The following is a 19,018-nucleotide window of genomic DNA, read 5'->3' as shown; positions in this document are numbered from 1 at the left end:
TTGCGCCCCCGAAACGGCACTTGCGAGAGCAGCCGAAAATATTGAACGAAGCCACTCAAATTATCGGCTCGCTCATTTCGTTTATTTCCATACGTGTACGCCCAAGTTCAACCGGAAGTGGGACGATATTTGGCTGAAGACTCGGAGATTCTGTGCGCTTCGGCCTTCCCGCTTGTATTTATTCTAGCGATAAAAATGTCCGGCTCGGATGTGTTGGGTATTGATCGTTTTTCAATGTATGAAAATATATATATTTAAAAAATTTTCAACACAAATGATATGGCGAAAATGGGGTTGTCGAAAATTGAGCGAGGTTTACTTGGCTGTCTGAGCCTGAGCGCTCCTCCGATACGCACCGCCCAGTGAGGTACCGCGTATGCCTTTGTTTCAACGCGTTTTTCTCAAAATTACGTTTTTGGATGGCTCGTTGATCAAATCTCCGAAACTATTCAACCGATCCTTATCAAAATTTTACCACATGTTTTTTATGACTGTAGCTAAAGCACATATCATACGAATTTTGAATTTTCAAGTGGAACTATTTTTTTTTTGCAAAAAATGATGAAAAAAAAAGTGCTTTTTCGTAGTTTTTGGGAAAATGGCCGCCATCTTGTCATTTTTGGAAAAATCAAAAATCGCATCTTTTTTTTGGAGCTGTCTTCTCCCGCATTTTTCCGTACGAAAACTGAGTAAAATAAATATAAAAAAAAAATTGTGTACTTTAAACGTGAATTTTTTAGGCCTAACACTTTTTATATCGATATTTATAATAATTTATACTGGTCAAAAAAATTCATAAAAAAAGTCTTTTTTGCCCGTCTAATTAGGGTAGGCCCCTTAAATTTCTGTAGAATTCCCTGAAACGGAAAATTTGTGAATTTTCATCCACTGATAATGTTTGTGAATTCGTAACAAAAAAAACTTGAGAAAAAACTTTCAGATTGTACATGCATAAATATAATTGTATTTATCGCCGTGCCCAAATTTCCGACACAATTTATTGGGTTAACCAACCATATCATGTTTCTCGAGGCTAAGCGTTGAGAAACAAGATGCTCTAGTTTAGTCGCACTCGATATCCAGTGACGCAAAAAGTATCCAGACAAGTGATCGAAAAAGTTTTGGAGCTGTTTCTCATCCTGCAAAATGTTTGTCACGCCAGCGTAGAAAAAAAACAAATCAATTGAGACGTGGCAGCGGCTCGCGAATAAACCAAGTAAAATAGCTTGCACGAGCCCTGCCCCAAAATATATACTCGAATATGACGTTTTTTTAAATAAACGACATTTCGAAAAAAAGGAATTCACATTTATTTCACACTCATTGTGAAAATTCGACACTATTTCTTTCGTGGTTAGAACAAAATTATGAGAATGACAAATTTTATTGATCGTATAATTGAGATCGTATGGTATCGTATTAGTAAAAAGTATTATTTGATCCATTCTTTAATACAACATAATTCTTCAAGAAAATCTAATCGTAATAGAACTTTGATGCTACAGGAAATAGAATCCCAAAGTTTTCTATTCATTCCCATTGATTCCCATAATGACGCGGTGGGTGATTCATATCTCGATTTTCCTGAAAAAAAAGTAGCTGCTGCAGTCGACGATAACGCCACTAGCGAATAAATAGTAAACTATCACACATTCCAATCCGAGACCACGCGTAATTCTCTCTACTACAAACCTTCGGCTGATTTTATGCTCAGGCAACTTTTTGTAGGCCCTGGTTGTAGGTTGTGATTGTGATCAATTTAGCATTTTTATAGTCCTAATCATGGCAGAATTGTTACTCGATCCTAATATTCGAGGATGGGTATTTTTGCCAATAGTTGTGATAACGTTTCTCGTAGGCATAATACGCCATTATGTATCTATTTTACTTGCATCACAGAAAAAGGTCGAGGTTCATCAGGTGCAAGACAGGTGAGTGGCAGACGATGTGGGGTCTGAATGGAAAAACCTTGGTTGAATCGATTTTCAGTTGTAGAGTTTTCAAGTTCTAATTAGTTAGCCTCCCAAAATTTGAGAACATCTCAGTTCGCATAAATTATTTTCGATTACGAGATGCTGGTATCTATGCAGATATCTCCTTGAAACATATTAAACAAAAAATGTTGTGTATTTAAATTTCATAGCCAAGTGATGATAAGATCACGACTCCTTCGTGAAAATGGACAGTACATTCCCAAAACTGCTTTTCTTATGAGACGATACTTTTTCAACAATGCTGAAACTGGTTACTTTAAAACACAAAAACGACCACCAGTATCGCAGAATCCTATGACCGATCCAAGTATGATGACAGACATGTTGAAAGGCAACGTTACTAATGTCTTGCCTATGGTACTCATTGGTGGATGGATTAACTGGATGTTTTCTGGTTTTGTAACAAGTACGTATACTGTTATTTTGTTAGAATACTTTAAAAGTAATTTAGGCTAGGGATAAAATGAAAATAAAGAGAAAAATAAAAAGTGAAAGAAGTGTTTAAGCAATGATATTAATAACTCAACAATTACAAATGTCAATGTATTAGTCATCTTACAAATTGCGTACCATTGATAAATATTTTTTCAAATTATCAGCCAAGGTACCATTCCCGTTGACACTGCGCTTCAAACCCATGTTGCAACGGGGCATAGAATTAGCAACTTTGGATGCTGCATGGGTATCTTCGGCATCTTGGTATTTTCTAAATGTATTTGGACTTCGTTCAATCTATACTCTGGTGCTGGGAGAAAATAATGCAGCGGACACGTCGAGGTTGCTGCAAGATCAGGTATCTGGGGCTGCTATGTCCATGCCTCCTGATCCAAAAGCTGCGTTCAAATCGGAATGGGAAGCGCTCGAGATTTGTGAGCACAATTGGGCGCTCAATGGCATCGATCTTGAGTTCACAGGTGTCGATGGCAAAACTGATAGTACCGAAAATATATACCATCAAAGTAAATCAAATTAGGTCTATTTATAATCATGATTATTGTCATCACTCTTATTATAAGCTACATCTTTAAAAAGCATTTATTTATAAAACCAACTTGATAAGTTATTGGTTTACGTTTATTCGTCCACCTACCCGTTGATTACTTTTGAGGTTTGATCATCGGATATAAATCTGTACGACGATGATTCTCACACGGCATATTCTTGCGAACTTTATTCAATAAATCAAGGTCAATCTCGGCTACCGCGATCCCCGTATTTTCCGGACACTGTGCGATAACCGTACCCCACGGATCCACGATCTGGAAATTATGACACGTTCGTCGAGTATTTGACGTTGAAATAAAACGAAATATTATTTAGAGGAATTTCCAAATTTTACTCGCAATTCCAGGAAGAAAGTACTTAAATTTTTTCCTTCATTACCATCGCGTGACCCCAGCTCACACGTTTCTTATTATGAGTACCAGTTTGAGCAGCAGCTACTACGTAACATTGAGTTTCAATAGCTCGAGCTCGTAGCAATACTTCCCAATGCGCAGCTCCTGTCTGATAAGTGAATGCTGATGGAAATGTTAATATCTGGGCTCCCATGTTTCGTAGAGCAATCGCCATTTCGGCAAAACGCATATCGTAACACTTTTGAATGTCAAGGTCCTTCAAAATTCCAGGAGTTGAAATAAGCTACTTTGAAAAGTTCGGTTGACTTCATGAATGTAATCATTTATCGTTTTTATCCCTATGCAATAGCGATGTTCCTTTATCGATCATTTAAAAAATTGGAACAGTTTACAAAAGGAGATAAAGGATACAATACTGAGGCCTAAAGAACCAGCTGGTGTTGGAACTGGTGAAGTAATTTCACTTCCTGGCTTTACATAATCTGATTCCATCAACCTAACACCAACATCTTTATTCTCCATATCGAATAGATGAATCTTACGATAAGCAGCCACAAGATCACCTTTGTGATCAATTAGAACATGAGTGTTGGAGATTCTTTCGGAGGAATCCTCTGCCTAGAGAGTTGCACCAACGGCTATAGATTCATTATCTCTTTATGCGATTTGATTTCACCTTCTCAGTGGATGATTGTGTAAATAACATTTTCATACTTTCTCATGCAATCCACCCAAAGACAACCAGATTTTGTTATCGGCTGCAAGTTTTTTGTACAATTCCATTGTAGGTCCATTTAAAGGCTCAGCAAATGCCACAATGTCTTTTTTATTGTCAGCCAAGTAATCACAAGCTTCAGGAAAAAATGCAATCTGCAAAATATCACTTAAAGTTCCACGATTCCACAGTCATGGGATGCTCCCTGAGATCAGGCAAAGTTTCGGATCTTACAGATGCATTTCTTTGCTTCGCTTGAATAACCAAGTCCCGCAGAATCTCATAATTTTTATTTTTGTCAGAAGTTGCTGTCATTTGACACACCGCCACTAATGGATTCGGCATTGTTGATAATAAGCGTGTTACTTGCCTGATATGACAAAAACACATGTAAATTTAAAATCCCTGTCAACAATCTACCTTCAGGGTGCACTATAGGAAAAGGTTATCTGCAAACATCAATTTAAGTTCCTGCAACACAGAAAATCTCCTAATTACTGTTCATTATTCATTCCATATGAAAATGAACGACCTTGGTGAAATCGAATATATTTTAGCCATGAACCTGTCTCTAAACTGGATTGTAAAAAAAAATTCAGGGATATGTGCATAGTAATGTCAACCATTTAGCAACAACATTCGAAGCTCAAAGTTCATTAATGTAAGGTTGAAAAGAGAGATTTCTCAGCATTTTGCCAAAATCATTCATTAATTCAACACAATTATGCATTTCTTCTTTTCTTTTACTATGATTGTAGATTTGTCGTGCAAAATTTGATCCAAATTATTTATGTCGTTTTAGAGAAACTTCGTAATGAGTTTTCGAAGTGATGACAACTGATTTCCGATAAAACAATGGAGAGTCAACGTACTTGATGACTTTGAAAAATCGGATAAATCCCTACAGGATTGATGCTTTTTTTTCATAAATTAATTTATAAGTATAATGAGTAATCGTATTCATCTCGAATTGAAAAGCAACGATGTGAGTTTATTTAGTGTTAATCGGTTCCACTACAATTCTTACCTGAATTGTCGAATCATCATGAATGGAATATTCAAAAAATTAAGAATAATATATAGGAACGGGTGTGGAAATATTTATTAAAACTTTCAAATAATATGGTACAACAGAGTATACGTTAGAACGCGATTAAATAAAATTGCGAAACTCCGTCCTACTCTCGTGTCCTCGACTCCGATTTTTGATCTCTCGCAGTAGATTGTGCCCATACGGAAATGCAAGATAACATTTTTTTGTTTTATTTTTGTTGTTTTTTTCGAGGCTTCCATTATATTTTTCACTAAGATAAAATTGATAAGAACAAAAAACGAAAACGAAAAATAAAATGGGAAAGGATAATAGAGGTATACAGAAAATTACAATTTTACCGACTGACAATCATTGATTCTGGAGTATTTCGTTATCTGCGCTGGCTGTTGCCATGACCGTGGTTGCCATCTTTACACAGTCGTTTCTCAAAATTCGAAAAAAATCAACGTGACACGTTTTTTTTTTGATTTTCCTAATTAAATAATTTCGACGAACATCGATTTTTATCTGACAATCACCGACAAAAACCCGACAAAAAATGATTTACTCTAAATAAAAAGTCAAAAATTAAAAATTAGTGGGCCAAATTCACGGAGATGGGATGATAGACTTGTCTCTTGTCTCTCTTCTTACGCGTGTGACTGTGTGAGTGACAACGACACTTACGTTTGGAAGGTTTGGAAGATCCCGACGTCGTTCGTTTGTTTATACTTTTATATTATCTTCCTTCAAAAACGGTGAGTTCTGTTGAAATAACAAAATATATAAGCAGCTACACAAAAAGAACGTCGAATACCTAATTGTTTCCATAAAAAAAGATCTTGTTGAGCTGTTTTATTATTCCTATAGTCAACATAGAAGACATTGACTTGACGCGTGAGTTATTGATTTTTTGATTCGGAAAAAATATATCGGGCTGGAGCTACTGCTTTTATTCGTAAATGCTTTGTGGATGATTTTAACTCAACTATCAACAATTTGATGGTTAGATATTGTCATTATTTTTAAAATTAAAGTGAGTTGGGTTATGCTTGGAATCCTATTCAATCGTATTTTTTCGGCATTTTTATTATTTTCATTAATAAATTATAATAATTTCAACGTGAATTATTGGAGTATGATCGATTAAGACGAATGTCAAAAATTAGTCTACTGTTTTTATTTTGTCAGTGCCAATTATTTTTTAATTATTACTATTAGCATTTGTTTTTTTCATCGCATTGATGGTTAATAATTCAAATCACTTTTTATTTGTTGTTATTAAAACTATTTTCATAACAGATGGATTGTTAACTTTTTAAAATGTTAGTATTTCCAACAACAAGAGATTTTGATTCTTAGTATTTTTAAATGGGATTTCACAAAACAAATTTTTTTTATTGAAGCACAAAATATGGATTCTAGTAAAAACATCTTCGATACTCTGACCTCTCTTGATTTCAATGGCTGTGGAATGAAATGAATCTTTTTGCAGTCATCATGGTACGTGGGGGCAGGGGTGGTATAATCCGAGGTGGGAGAGGCGGTATGGGCAGAGGAATGGGATTTCCTCGCAAACAATTTCTTCCTCGCCATCCGTTCGATTATACGTTGTGTGAAGTTGCTTTTCCACCAGTAAAACCAGTTCCTGATGAGTCTGACTTTACCATGGCACTCATAAAGAAAAATACCGATATGTGTCCAACGCCAAAGGAACAATCCTCCATTCTTGACTTAGTTGTACGACTCCAAACTGTATTGGACAATTTGATTGTAGCACCGGGTACTTTTGAATCTTGTGTAAGTGTCTTCAGTCAAAATTGATACAGAATTAATTTTCATTTGCAAAAATTGCAAAAATGGTTTGCAAGATTTTTAGCAAGTTCAGATGTTGATTTATTATTAAAGAATAAATTGGTGAATTCTCTATGATCGAGAAATTTTCATTCCTGAATTAAGTATTAGAGAAATCTTCATGAGAATGTAGAAATTGTTTAGGAAGAATTACGATAATTGATTATTTTCTAACAGTGCAGTAACAATGATTGATTTTGACGTTGAAGTTTCTCACCATTATAAAATTTTTAATTCCTACTTCAGCAACTGGAAGAAGTCAGAAAAGTTGGCAGTTTCAAAAAGGGAACTATGATAAAGGGTCACAATATCGCGGATATTGTGGTCATTTTAAAAACTCTTCCAACAAAAACAGCTGTTGAAGCACTGGGTACAAAGGTTCACACAGACCTTAAAGCAGCTAATCCAAAGGAAACATCCAAATTGGTTCAAACAGAACGAGGATTCGATATCTCGAATAACGAAGCAACCGTGAGGATTCTCATAACAACGCTACACCAGAACTTGAGAAAATTGGAATCGGATCAACATCTGGACGTTAAAATTTGTCAAGGTAATCAAAACAAATTAAAAATTTTTAAGTTACATGCAAATTCAAACGAATCAAATTCTGCCCGAAACAATCAGTTTTTTACTGACACTTTATTCTGAATTTCAGGACACCTCGCCGCGATTCGGCACTCGCGATGGTTCGAAGAAAATGCTCATCACTCATGCATCAAGATTCTCATTCGTTTGCTCCGTGACTTGCGTAGCAGATTTGAAGGTTTCGAACCGATGTCTCCATGGATGTTGGATCTCTTGGCCCATAATGCCATTATGAATAATCCGGGTCGACAAGCGCTACCAATCAATCAAGCATATAGAAGAGTACTTCAGTTGTTGGCATCAGGTTTATTCCTCCCAGGCTCAGCAGGTTGGTTGTTCCCTCTACAACCGTATTCAGCAAGTCCAAGCAAATCTAGTGCGATATCAAACATTCCAATTTGTGTCTGTCATTGGTGTTTAATTTTCGACACGACAAAAATGAATCTACAAATATCCAGAATTTGAAAAAGTTTTTCCATGTTATTGACTATTTTTGTACGTGCATTCGTAAATACGTTACTCAACTGTTTAATGGTGGAATTTTCAAGTAAAATATTATGGTTTCATGGAAACTTTCGCTTTCAATCACTAGATTGATTAACATTTTATTGACATTCAAATATCGAGAAATTATTCGAAATATCCATTGTTTCAGGCATTTCGGATCCATGCGAAGGCGGTAACATTCGGGTTCACACAGCCATGACACTGGAGCAACAAGATTTAGTTTGTCTAACAGCGCAAACTCTTCTTCGTGTACTGTCTCACGGAGGCTACAGACCTCTTTTGGAAGGTGGCAATAAGCTCGCAGTGGAGATGAGCGTTTGGGCAGGCGGAGTTGTAGCAAGTCCTCTGGACAAAGCTTACGAACCACCAACGGAGCAAGAGCAACAGGAGGACATGGAAGAGAGCAACGAGGAAATGATGACTGAAAGCTCTTAGAGTGAAAGCTCTCTGAACCATTCGAATTTTGTATTTCAATGTCGATTTTATTACCGTACGAATTAAGCAGTGTTCGATGAATTACAATGGAATCATGGAATCATGTTTTTTGATCACAAAGGTGATTTGAGCAATTTACATTTCTGAAACAGTGTTCTAAATCTCAGTTTTCACAAATCCTTGAAAATATTTCATGTTCCACTTCACTCAATAAATATATCGTCTCAAAATATTTAAAAAACTTATCAATGGAAATGATTCTGCAGATTTTTTCTCAGATGGTCTGCACAACTTTTTTCTTGTTTGACCTATTCGATATGAATACTTTGGCAGCTTATAACGATTCCGAGGCATCACTGATCGCTTCTCCATTATCCCTGCACGTCTCTTTTACGCGACTCCCAACAATTTCTACATCAATCGCAAACGTGCTGCTCTCCGGACAACTTTTCCGGTGATTAACGGAACGATCGGTTTCCCGGATTCCCAAGGATCTTTCCTCCGCTACCGAATGTGTACTTTCTCTTCTTTTAAGGTCCGATTTCGTCACTTCGTTCGTTACTTCCTTCGTACAGCATTGAGACGTTTTGCAACGTTTGCCATGACAACGAATAAGACAAGGACTCTGTTCAGAGTTTGTTTTCATCTGAAAATAAATCTTCATTGTATTCACGTTCGAAAAGATAATTTTGAGTGGGGTGAACGTCGATCCAGACATATGGATTCACAGAGAAAACAAAATTTTCATTCTTCAAAATTTCTATCAATTTGAACCCTTGACCTCGTTATAAAATTTGCATATTTTCTAAAATCTTTCCGAAGGACAGGATAACTCGAATCATTGTGAATTTATGAACCTTCGTAGTTTATATATTTACAAAGAAACTCAAGAAACTCATAATTAAAGAATTTATTTGCCTGAATTTTCTGTTTCATACTTCAAATATAAAAAGGCGTGATATTTTTAGTTTTTAGGCAAACGCGTTTGGAAAATCCATACTCGAAATATTTTTGTACCGAATTTGGGCAGATGCACAATGTTTGTGAATCCATAAAAAAGTGTTCAAGAAAATTGATGCTCAATTTTATTTTTGTTAGAAAATTGAGTTTCATGATTTTGCATTTCCCGAAGAATGATGCCTCGAAGCCCTTGAAAAATTGACTCACTTTGTGAAATTCGGGTTGTATAGTAACTTGAGTTATTCCCATTTCAACGAAGAATCCCGTGACTTGGTCAGTGATTCTTGCGTAGACCATTGGATCCAAAAAAATGATATGCGCTGTGCATATTACTTTGGCGCCTGCGAGATGCCAGACGTGGAGGTCGTGGACATTTACGATACCAGGAAATGCCACGAGTAATTCCTTTTTCAGAGACACTATATTTATGTGATTCGGTATCGTTTGCAATAGGATCAGACCAGATTCTCTCACTGTGAAAATAAATTCAACGATAATGATAAATGACGAGGCGAAAAATATTGAAGAAATAAGTTGAAAGGACTGCAGTTGCAAAAAGTCACATAATTTTCCTTCCCTCCGAGTGATATTTATCGTGACATACTTGGAAAATTATAATTCGAGATAAAATAGTACATGTACGTCGTTCAACAAACACACGTATTTCGTAATTGAAAAAAAAAAATGTCAAAAAGACCAGAAGAAAGTAATCTGAGTCCAAGGACTTGAAAACCTGGCTCCAAAAACGAGAACCGCGATTACCAAGGACCAGTGACTACAGTACCATTACTATCTCCTGTAAGTGACTCATAATGGGTCGCGAAACAAACTGAATCAACAGTATTTATCTCCGCCCTCGAGATACATTGATAAAAACTGAAATTTCTATTTCGAAAAGCCCTGAGTAATTGACGTGCTGTAAGAGTATAATTACTCAGCGAGTACGTACTGTAAGGATAACTGAGAACGAGGAGTAGAATCGCCGAAATAATGGCGAAAATAGGATCGATGAATTTGGCGAGTTGTGCATCGGTGAAGTAGACGACAATGGAGGCAATAACGACGAGAAAACAGCCAAAAACGTCACGCAGCATTTCACGAAAGCTTTGACGTCTCTGTAAAGTCAGAGGGTTTTTCGTGTTGAGAACCGGAGATAATTGAAATTCGCCTTCAACCGCAACTTCGGGACGAACGGTTCTACAATTGAGAAAAAAAAAAAAAAAAACAAGAAAAAAAATAATAATTTTAGCGTACTCATTCGCTAGATGAAATGCTAATAACGTTACACTGTTTCAGCGCACTCACCTTTGCATGATGACACTGCCGTCTTTGGCGACGTGAAGAAATACTCTCTGATTGAAGATGTAGCCACCGATGACGATGTAACAAAATCCGTTCAATAAAATTCCTGATATTCCGATACACATTACCGGAAGTGGATGGTGCATTTCGTCGAGATGATCTATGTGGACGAGAGTCTGGAGGGCTTCGACGAGAAGCGAAAAGCAGAAAGATGCCAGGAGAACGCAGCACACCAACATCGTGAGAATGTCGATTCTTGCCCATCCGAAAGTATTTTTCATCCTCCTCTCGGAGCACGATTGCTGTTGTGGAATAAATAGTGAATTAGGAGACGTTTTCATCGTAGTTTTCATACAATACTAACTGAGGATAAGACTGGAAAAAATTGCACCGTGTGAAAGGGAAATCAATCGAGTTTTTAGTAGCTTAATAATTGACATTTGGTACTCAATTTTAGTACAATCGAAAGGTTGGTACAACCGAGTTTATGAGAGTTGGATCCGCAGCCGTGAACCTCACCGGAATTCAAAATTTATATTTTATCAAGCAGGTCCAGGGGTGATTGGAATACAATTTTGGCTAAGGTTCAAAAGGGGTTCAAGAAACTTCGGGATACACGAAGTCACACAAAAACGCTTGTTCGTGACGTATTTCCCGCGTTCCCGAGCACCTTTACTCTGACCCTTGGCATTTTGGTGATTTCCCACTATTTGATTGCATCGAGTTTGGAGCACACTCCAGCATTTCGTAGATCTCCGTAAGTAGCCAGTGTCAGAGAAAATAAAATTTCAACGCTCGCTTTGGAAATTGACAAAAAATTCTCGGATTTCGTGATTATCGTTTTTCCAAATAATTTATTGTCAAACGATTATTTTGAAGATATTTCGACATCAGATTGCTTTCAGAGTCAGTGTAGCGATGAAAATAGTGAGCCAAATTGGTCGAGGTCAGGGAAGAGGTTCGCCGGTACCGCGTGGCATACTCCATGTGTTAGCTGCCAATTAATGTTGGGGAAGAAAGCTCTGCAAACATACCTTAACGTTAGCCGGAACTGAGATGCTCGAAGCATTCTCATCTTCTTTAATGCAAATTGAAGAGTTGCTACCGCTGTTGTATTCTCTTCGGTAATTATCTTTGTGTCCATACTTAAAAATTGAATGATTTTATTGTTACAGTGGAAACATGCGAAATACGATGAATTTGGATGATCCAGTGGCTTTGAAAACGAGATTGGACAGCAAAAAATACTCACTTTAACGGAAGCGATGTAACCGATGAGGGCAACGATGTTGCACAGCATGTGGTAGGCGTTAAGGAGCAACGTCAACGAGTGCGTGATGTGACTAGTGACTATTTCGACAATGAAGAAAGCCACGGTGAAGAAGAGAACGACGTATAGCTGGAGCGGCTGAAGCCTTCGGAACCAATCTTTAACAGCCATGCTTTGATACAGTCGAGAACCAAAGAGCTTCTGTTGCTCGCTTAGCTCTTGTGGCTTTTAATAGCACTGCGCTCTGCGGAGCTAGAGAATCCTCAATCTCGAAAACTCGCAATCTCGGATCTTTCGATAAAATGAGAAATAAAACAAATTCTATCGAGAACTAAAAATTCCTGTCTCTTTCTTCAACGACAGTTGCTCGATGGGAGAAATTTTTTCATTTTTTCCTGATGCATCTGCAAATCAATAACAATATAATTAAACATTTTTTACAATTTTTTCACTCTTCAAATGCTCTTTAATTAATAATCAACGTTTTAAAATTCATCGATGAAATTAAACTCATTAGATTTCGCAAGAAACACGATCCGCCGGAATCCCCGTTCACGAATTCGTGAGCGTGAAAGTTTTTTCTAAATCCATATACAAATCAGAGTTTTGTAATCTGCCCGAAAACTCACTATGCCCCTTCCCCTTGGCCCCTCCTCGACATGATCCACCAACGAATCGCGTCTCACACAGAGGCTCATAGATAAATCACTCCGCTATATACAATCGCTCAACAAAAGTCGGAAAGGCTTATTAACGGTTACTCTGTACAATTGACAAGGATGTCGAGGGGTGGTGTGCGTTGATTCAACACTGCGTGTGCCGGCAGTAAACCGTTCGAGTAAGAGAGAGAGTTAGGAAGCCGTTGACAGTGGTTATCGCGCTCTGACTCAAAACCCTCGACGCGCTCGAATCCTAACGAATCGTCTCGACCATTTGGGCCGAAAAAGCCAGCGAAAAATCTTCATTTAGATTTTTTTAAAATCGTTGAAAGGGCTCGATTCTGGACAGTTACAAATTCATTTGAGACTCCTCGTTTGTTGTATTATCGATATCTAAAAAAAATGTTACAAAATACCGTGAGAAATGTTGAGTCTGTTCCCGAATCGATAAGAAAAATATGGTGATATTCTAAATGTACGTGAGAAATTGAGATTTTTTGAAATAGTGAATTTTTTGGAGAATTTCGGAACCTTGCAGATCGATTGATTTTGGAGTTTTTTTTAGAAGAGTGAAGATGTCGAATTTCGATTGAGTTGGGAACGTAATCTCGAGAAAATTTGATATCTTAATTAACGAACGTGCAAAACTCGTTTGTAAATACAAAACTTTTTCGTTATTTCATATAAAAAATTTGAAAAATCGCTTGATTCCGATGTTGTAATTATCTTGTTTGTAAAACATCGCTCTTTCGACTTCATCGTTTTATATTCTTTACTACGTTTGCACGTTCGATAAACACGTTATTCACTTATTATCCACTTGGTAAACTCAACTGTTACATATGTAATTGGATAATTATTCATTCACGTTGCACTTCAATACGCGACGCTTAAATTGCGTGAGTTTGTAAATCAATCGCGAGATTAACGAGACTAGTCGACTGAATATTCAACTGATATTTATCGATCCGTCTCGGAATAGTTCATTTCGACGTGCAATAGAACTACAGGATTTTTACACGAGCAATAAAATTCATAGAACAAAAATTGTTTTCATTGGCCGATAAATGTAGAAATAAAAAAAAAAATCTTTAAAATAAAACGATGGTATCTTACTACTGTCAATCTCCAATCATCCTCATCCGGCTTTTTATACCCTCAGTTTGCACCGGTTATTGAATTAGGCAATTACTCTTCGTATCACTTATCACTATAACCGTAATTCAGCGTAGTTATCTGCTATCATCGAGGTTAATAACCATTCGTTCCAGCGATGCTTCAGCTTGATCCTTGTTGTGTGAAAATTTCCAGAAAGTAATATCGAAAATTTGAATGTAAGGTTTTTGAAATAATTGACCGATTAAAGGAATTCGCAAGGTTAAATTGGCGACAATAGAGAAAAAAATTTGCAGCGAGTAGAAACTTTTCGAGCTCCCGAACCGATCGTCGTGGGCACACTAAAATGGAGCACTGAACTCAATAATGTCTTAACGTTTGACCACTCTGATGAAGAAGTAGGCAGAGATGCGATAACGACAAAATTGATATCAGGACCTACATCGTATAACGAGATGACGAGACACGTTTAACAATGCAACGATACGCGTAACTACACGTACACAGATACGAGTTTATCGAGGGACAAGAAGACGAGATAAAGTTGTCTTGCCGGTGGACACAGGCCGTTTGATGAATGATTCAGATCATCGGAGCACTATTTATCTCTGGTCGAGGGCTCGGAAAAAAGGTTTCATTTTACGAAGGACCACGAAGTTCGTGAGAAGCGGGCGTTGGACACGCATTTTCTTTAGGAGCCTCCAAATGTACTTTGTTTTTCTAGAGATTATAAAATCTTGTCACTCATTTCAGCATATTTTATTTCTTTAGTACATCGATGAATGTTTCCCGCGGCAGAGGAATAGTTCCAACCATTCTCATTCTCCTTTTGCCCGCAGCTTGTTTTGCGAGTAATTTCATTCGTCTTGTGACATCGCCACCGTACTGCAATTAGAAAATATGAATAAAGATTTATCGTCTTAAGGTTGCACGTTTTATTCGAAAAGATTTGATACTTTAAATAGTATGATTTGCAGGCTTTTATTTTTCTCGACAGATATCAAAGATGTCAGAGTAAACCGTCTATCTATTTTTCAGTCATCTCTCTCACGCTTAAGCAACTGACAAACTACCTTAATCAGTAGATTATGAAAAAATATAATATCAATAGATTACCAATTTCGCAGTGACATCTTTTCTGAACGCTTTCAATGTTTCTCTCGCCAATATTTTAGCGCCAACTTTCGCTTGGATTGCTATAACGAATTGTTGTCTTGGAATAATTTCGACGAGTTTCGCACACATTCGTTTTCCCATTTCCCTCGCTCGTGAACAATGTACTATTGTACTCAATTCCTCGACCAATGTGCCATTCAAGTGTATCTCCACTTTTACGATTTCCGATGGTACCCAACCCTGATTCTCGTAATCGAAACTTGCATAACCGGACGACATTGACTTCAATGTATCGTGAAAATCGACGATTATTTCATTCAATGGCAGTATATATTGTAACATTATTCGTTCGTTGTCAATGTTTTGTGACGATTGTTGAACACCTCTCCTCTCCAAGCACAGCGACATTACAGCTCCCAGATATTTATCTGAAAAAAAATGCAAATTCCAAAATACAAAGTATCCCGTTCGTTTATCGTATTATTCACGTAGGGGATTTTCAAAATATTGTTTAGAAAAACAAATGGTGACCATTTGAAGAAAATTAATCACAATTTTTGTGGATGTCTCAGTAGACAATTGTACTTCTGAGTATGTAAAAGCTCTGTACAAGGTTTTTTGTAAATCCATCCGACTAATTTTTACTTATAAAATAAACAAAAAACACCTGAAATTCCAACGTTTACACTGTTCATAGGCCTCAAACGTTTGTTATTTTTCTTTTAATTTCTTGGTAAACATACCTGGAGTAATAATAGTACCGAGTACTATGGGTTCGTAATATTGCTCAACAATTTGAGTTCCAGGAAAATGTGTTGGATTGTTGAATATGAATTCTTCACCGTACTGTTTAATATTCTTAGTTCCCAACATTTTTGCTTTGTAGGTAACACCTGGAGCAGTTACGATTGCTTCAGCTCCGTATTCTTGCTCCAGTCTTTGAGAGAATACTTCCATATGCAACATTCCCAAAAATCCTAGACGCCATCCCTGTCCAAGAGCAGGGCTGTATCATATTAGCATATTTTACTCTCAATACGAATCGGTTTGGATAGTTTTATGTACTTCAAATTTCATTTTTCGCAAGTAAAATTTCCTCACCTACTCTCCATGCAGGCTGTGACCGCGCTATCATTCAGGATTAATTTCTCGATCGCCCCGCGCAAAGCAACGTGCTGACTTTGGTCCATTGGATAAACACCAGCGAAAACCATTGGTTTTGCTGGTTCGAATTTTGTAAATGGTTCCACAGGTATGCTCTTTAAATGAAGCGTGTCACCGATGTGTGCTTCTGCAGAAGATCGCATATTGCAGGCCAGACATCCAACTTGACCCGCATATCTATTTAAGGAACATAGGTAAATAATTTTTCCAAAGTATATTCATAGTTTTATAGATGGCATTGGATATTCCGTGAAAAGAAGATGTAACTTTTATTTTTCTTAATAATTTAATGGTCTTAGAAAAGTGTGTGGAGCGGAGAAAGACTGATACATTTGGAATGAATTTTGAAAGCTTAGTACTTCTTTGATTGGAGTCGAATTCTGGTATCTTCCAGAAGCGAGACATGGTTTTGTTCACTTTCCATTGGCTAATATTTATCAAAAGATGTTTTGCCTTGTGCCAAATTAGGGTTGTCATGATATAACAAAACTTGTTTCTTACAGTGTTTTGATGTCTTCCAGATGAGGTTTTAACATGTAAAGAGATTTAACTTCATAGGATTTGCCACTGTGTGCAGATGTGATGACATCTTTCAGAGAAACAGAACCTTGAATTAAATATATGAGCGCAATCGCACCTTTGTATTTATCAAACCAGCTGTCAAAAATCAGAGCTTTCAGGGGCTTGTCTCGCAGTACTGGCGGAGGTGGGATTTTTTCTATCACAGCTTGCAACACTTTTTCCACTCCAGTACCAAGCTTAGCGGATATTCTGAGAATTTCACTGTTCTCAAATTCAAATAAAGCTGTCAGCTGTTTCGACACTCGTTCCGGATTTGCATTTTTCAAGTCTACTTTATTCATAACTGGTATGATGACAAGATCTCTACCAAATGCTAAATAAAAATTTGCCACCGTTTGCGCTTGTACACCTTCGTTTGCGTCAATTAGCAAAATTACACCTTGACAAGGAGCCAATGATCTATGGACTTCCGTAGCAAAATCAACATGACCCGGTGTATCGATCAGATTCAACAGATATTCTGTATCCTTGTAAATATATTTCAATGAAGCTGTCTGAGCCTTTACTGTTATACCTCGTTCTTTCTCAACTTGTAATTTATCTAAAACTTGATGGCCAGAATTTGCCTTTATAGCTCCTGTCATCTCCAGAAGTCTATCCGCCAACGTACTTTTGCCATGGTCTATGTGAGCTATTATACTGAAATTCCTTATATTCTCGACTGGCACCTGGTGCTCTTTTGGTTCTTGGCCCTCTGTGGAGTAGTACTTTTTTGGAAATATGTCAGCACATCTATAATCAGAAATTTGTTACTGTTGAAAATCTGTTGTCATTCTATTAAATGTACTTTTTTTCAAAGCAATTTTCATACGAATATCGAATTCTTCGAGTTCAAAATTTCGATAATAATTAATGCCAAACACCCTCTTTGCACCATCTGATATAGACGTACGTTAGTAACCTAGAAATATTTTCATATACTTACTTTTTCGTGTTACGTGTATAACTTCTGTTAACTATGCACTTGCTTAGCGAATACAAAAATTTGTATGACGTTTTTTTAAAAGCCATTTCCATGTTTGATCATTTCATGTCGTACTAATTCCATGAGGGTTTTATTGAATTTATTAAAATTAATAATTGTTAAAAATCGGAGGAACGAATTCTTCATTCAATTTCAGTTGTTGACAGCCGATAACAGCGACGTTAGTGAATAATTCAGGAACATTTTCAGGCGTCGACTTATAGTTCCACATGTTTCTGTACGGATTCCTCTCTTTTTCTCTCAGTTGCAAGGTCAAAGAAAATGAAAAATGGCGCTAGCCGTCCGCTGTAACCCTATGAAATTTTTGAATTACGCACAATGTGTCCGTGCGCGATTAATCATGAGTTCGGTTAAAGAGCGAATAATGGATCGAACATTTCTGCAAGCAAAAATTACGCAGTCATTCAGTCAGAGAATGTACTCGGTAGAAAACATCATTGATGAAGAAAAACCTAACCCCAAAAAGAAGAAAATATTTATACCACGCGTGACACTGTTGTCAGAGACCAATGAAATGTCAATAGTGACATTGGAAGTAGCACAAAAAATGGCAACTCGCCGAAATTTAAAGCTGGTGAAAATAATTGATTACGATACAAAAACCGAGCGACCAACTTATCGGTTAATGACAAGTAAAGAATTTATACAAGAAGGACTGGAGGTGAAAAAACAAAAAAAAGAGCAATCCAAAACAAATTTGAAAGGCGAAAAATTGTTGTCCATGTCAACTAAAATAAGTGATCATGATTTGTCAACTAAAGTCAAAAGCATCACCAAACTTTTGATAAAGAAATTTGAGATTAGAATTTTGATTTCGTATGAAGGCAACAAAGAAAAAGCTGTGAGTATCAAAACGTATTTTCAAAATACCTCGTTCATAATGGAAAAATGAGAAAAATTTTATAGTCTTGAGAAATTGAAAAAATACAAAAATTATACCAAAATTCGAATAGTTATTGAATGTTTACTCTAATGATTTCACTAAATTTTACCTACTGTGGCAGGAAGAGATATCGAATACAATAGAAAGAGGATTGAAAGAATTGGCACCAATCATTACAAAGGTTTCTTCGAACCACAGCTTGAAAATATATGTGCGTCCAGGACTTCAAGCCAATCAATCAGATGATCAAGTGGATTCAATGAATGATAAAAAAGAAAATGTTCAAACTTGATTGTAAATTCTTCGACTGCTGTGACTTGAGACTGTATATAATATTTGCTTATTGAACTGTACAGAAGGATTTACAAATGCAGTACGAGTGGTAAATACCTTGTCGATTTATAAATATACAAATTTTAGCTGGACGATGAAGTGTTACAAATATAATAGTGCAAATAATTACATCTTATTTGGAGTTGAAGTAATTGTCAGGGTAA

The 19,018-nt window shown here is 36.7% G+C and overlaps 6 protein-coding genes across 10 annotated transcripts; 3 read left to right on the top strand and 3 right to left on the bottom strand.

Annotated features, from left to right (window-relative positions):
- Nucleotides 1-1,702: 1,702 nt before the first annotated feature.
- On the top strand, nt 1,703-3,057 carry EMC3 (ER membrane protein complex subunit 3). The gene is made up of 3 exons (XM_043412793.1): nt 1,703-1,931; nt 2,144-2,400; nt 2,594-3,057. Exons 1-3 carry the CDS (start codon nt 1,783-1,785, stop codon nt 2,965-2,967), a joined length of 780 nt encoding a protein of 259 aa, XP_043268728.1. The 5' UTR covers nt 1,703-1,782; the 3' UTR covers nt 2,968-3,057.
- Nucleotides 2,783-5,439, bottom strand: NitFhit (NFT-1 protein). Of its 4 annotated transcripts, none has more exons than XM_043412792.1 (7): nt 5,095-5,439; nt 4,302-4,538; nt 4,067-4,222; nt 3,764-3,970; nt 3,378-3,533; nt 3,085-3,253; nt 2,783-2,923 (listed from the first exon to the last, which is right to left on the bottom strand). In XM_043412792.1, exons 2-6 carry the CDS (start codon nt 4,455-4,457, stop codon nt 3,092-3,094), a joined length of 837 nt encoding a protein of 278 aa, XP_043268727.1. In that variant the 5' UTR covers nt 4,458-4,538; nt 5,095-5,439; the 3' UTR covers nt 2,783-2,923; nt 3,085-3,091. The 4 variants fall into 4 exon arrangements, with proteins under 4 accessions (XP_043268727.1, XP_043268724.1, XP_043268726.1 ...); XM_043412789.1 differs by having other exon boundaries at nt 3,378-3,590; nt 5,095-5,435; XM_043412791.1 differs by having other exon boundaries at nt 3,378-3,590; nt 4,302-4,437; nt 5,095-5,435.
- Nucleotides 5,440-5,707: 268 nt separating this feature from the next.
- Nucleotides 5,708-8,716, top strand: LOC122406930 (interleukin enhancer-binding factor 2). Its single transcript, XM_043412786.1, has 5 exons — nt 5,708-5,858; nt 6,596-6,900; nt 7,201-7,507; nt 7,613-7,870; nt 8,198-8,716. Exons 2-5 carry the CDS (start codon nt 6,601-6,603, stop codon nt 8,482-8,484), a joined length of 1,152 nt encoding a protein of 383 aa, XP_043268721.1. The 5' UTR covers nt 5,708-5,858; nt 6,596-6,600; the 3' UTR covers nt 8,485-8,716.
- Nucleotides 8,511-14,404, bottom strand: ZnT77C (Zinc transporter 77C). The gene is made up of 6 exons (XM_043412785.1): nt 11,999-14,404; nt 11,781-11,891; nt 10,750-11,048; nt 10,394-10,641; nt 9,652-9,917; nt 8,511-9,130 (listed from the first exon to the last, which is right to left on the bottom strand). The coding sequence occupies exons 1-6, from the start codon at nt 12,185-12,187 to the stop codon at nt 8,819-8,821; spliced, it is 1,425 nt and encodes a 474-aa protein (XP_043268720.1). The 5' UTR covers nt 12,188-14,404; the 3' UTR covers nt 8,511-8,818.
- Nucleotides 14,405-14,534: 130 nt separating this feature from the next.
- On the bottom strand, nt 14,535-17,895 carry waw (Translation factor waclaw). 2 transcript variants are annotated; one of them, XM_043412784.1, is made up of 7 exons: nt 17,579-17,895; nt 16,709-17,385; nt 16,573-16,585; nt 16,009-16,248; nt 15,651-15,913; nt 14,908-15,335; nt 14,535-14,676 (listed from the first exon to the last, which is right to left on the bottom strand). In XM_043412784.1, the coding sequence occupies exons 1-7, from the start codon at nt 17,668-17,670 to the stop codon at nt 14,551-14,553; spliced, it is 1,839 nt and encodes a 612-aa protein (XP_043268719.1). In that variant the 5' UTR covers nt 17,671-17,895; the 3' UTR covers nt 14,535-14,550. The 2 variants fall into 2 exon arrangements, with proteins under 2 accessions (XP_043268719.1, XP_043268718.1); XM_043412783.1 differs by having other exon boundaries at nt 16,573-17,385.
- Nucleotides 17,892-18,990, top strand: mIF3 (mitochondrial translation initiation factor 3). The gene is made up of 2 exons (XM_043412794.1): nt 17,892-18,479; nt 18,643-18,990. The coding sequence occupies exons 1-2, from the start codon at nt 17,907-17,909 to the stop codon at nt 18,811-18,813; spliced, it is 744 nt and encodes a 247-aa protein (XP_043268729.1). The 5' UTR covers nt 17,892-17,906; the 3' UTR covers nt 18,814-18,990.
- The last annotated feature ends 28 nt before the right edge of the window (nt 18,991-19,018 follow it).

This window comes from Venturia canescens, chromosome 2 (assembly GCF_019457755.1).
Source record: "Venturia canescens isolate UGA chromosome 2, ASM1945775v1, whole genome shotgun sequence".
Classification (NCBI taxonomy): domain Eukaryota; kingdom Metazoa; phylum Arthropoda; class Insecta; order Hymenoptera; family Ichneumonidae; genus Venturia; species Venturia canescens.
This window is presented reverse-complemented; position numbering and strand designations above follow the sequence as displayed.

Bases quoted from the DNA above. Each gene is read 5' to 3' on its own strand.
- EMC3 (XM_043412793.1), top strand. From the start codon at position 1,783: ATGGCAGAATTGTTACTCGATCCTAATATTCGAGGATGGGTATTTTTG. The intron at 1,932-2,143 runs GTGAGTGGCAGA...TAAATTTCATAG, and splicing joins GTTCATCAGGTGCAAGACAG to CCAAGTGATGATAAGATCAC. The intron at 2,401-2,593 runs GTACGTATACTG...TCAAATTATCAG, and splicing joins GTTTTCTGGTTTTGTAACAA to CCAAGGTACCATTCCCGTTG.
- LOC122406930 (XM_043412786.1), top strand. From the start codon at position 6,601: ATGGTACGTGGGGGCAGGGGTGGTATAATCCGAGGTGGGAGAGGCGGT. The intron at 7,508-7,612 runs GTAATCAAAACA...TCTGAATTTCAG, and splicing joins GGACGTTAAAATTTGTCAAG to GACACCTCGCCGCGATTCGG. The intron at 7,871-8,197 runs GTTGGTTGTTCC...CCATTGTTTCAG, and splicing joins ATTCCTCCCAGGCTCAGCAG to GCATTTCGGATCCATGCGAA.
- mIF3 (XM_043412794.1), top strand. From the start codon at position 17,907: ATGGCGCTAGCCGTCCGCTGTAACCCTATGAAATTTTTGAATTACGCA. The intron at 18,480-18,642 runs GTGAGTATCAAA...CTACTGTGGCAG, and splicing joins AAGGCAACAAAGAAAAAGCT to GAAGAGATATCGAATACAAT.
- NitFhit (XM_043412790.1), bottom strand. From the start codon at position 4,457: ATGTGTTTTTGTCATATCAGGCAAGTAACACGCTTATTATCAACAATG. The intron at 3,971-4,066 runs GTATGAAAATGT...GCAACTCTCTAG, and splicing joins TGGGTGGATTGCATGAGAAA to GCAGAGGATTCCTCCGAAAG. The intron at 3,254-3,377 runs GTAATGAAGGAA...CATAATTTCCAG, and splicing joins TGAGCTGGGGTCACGCGATG to ATCGTGGATCCGTGGGGTAC.
- waw (XM_043412783.1), bottom strand. From the start codon at position 17,670: ATGGAAATGGCTTTTAAAAAAACGTCATACAAATTTTTGTATTCGCTA. The intron at 16,249-16,572 runs GTAAGAAACAAG...TTCCTTAAATAG, and splicing joins CTGGAAGACATCAAAACACT to ATATGCGGGTCAAGTTGGAT. The intron at 14,677-14,907 runs GTAATCTATTGA...TTCTAATTGCAG, and splicing joins AAGATGTCACTGCGAAATTG to TACGGTGGCGATGTCACAAG.
- ZnT77C (XM_043412785.1), bottom strand. From the start codon at position 12,187: ATGGCTGTTAAAGATTGGTTCCGAAGGCTTCAGCCGCTCCAGCTATAC. The intron at 9,918-10,393 runs GTACGTACTCGC...TTATTTTCACAG, and splicing joins CGTTCTCAGTTATCCTTACA to TGAGAGAATCTGGTCTGATC. The intron at 9,131-9,651 runs GTGAGTCAATTT...ATTTATTTTCAG, and splicing joins TACAACCCGAATTTCACAAA to ATGAAAACAAACTCTGAACA.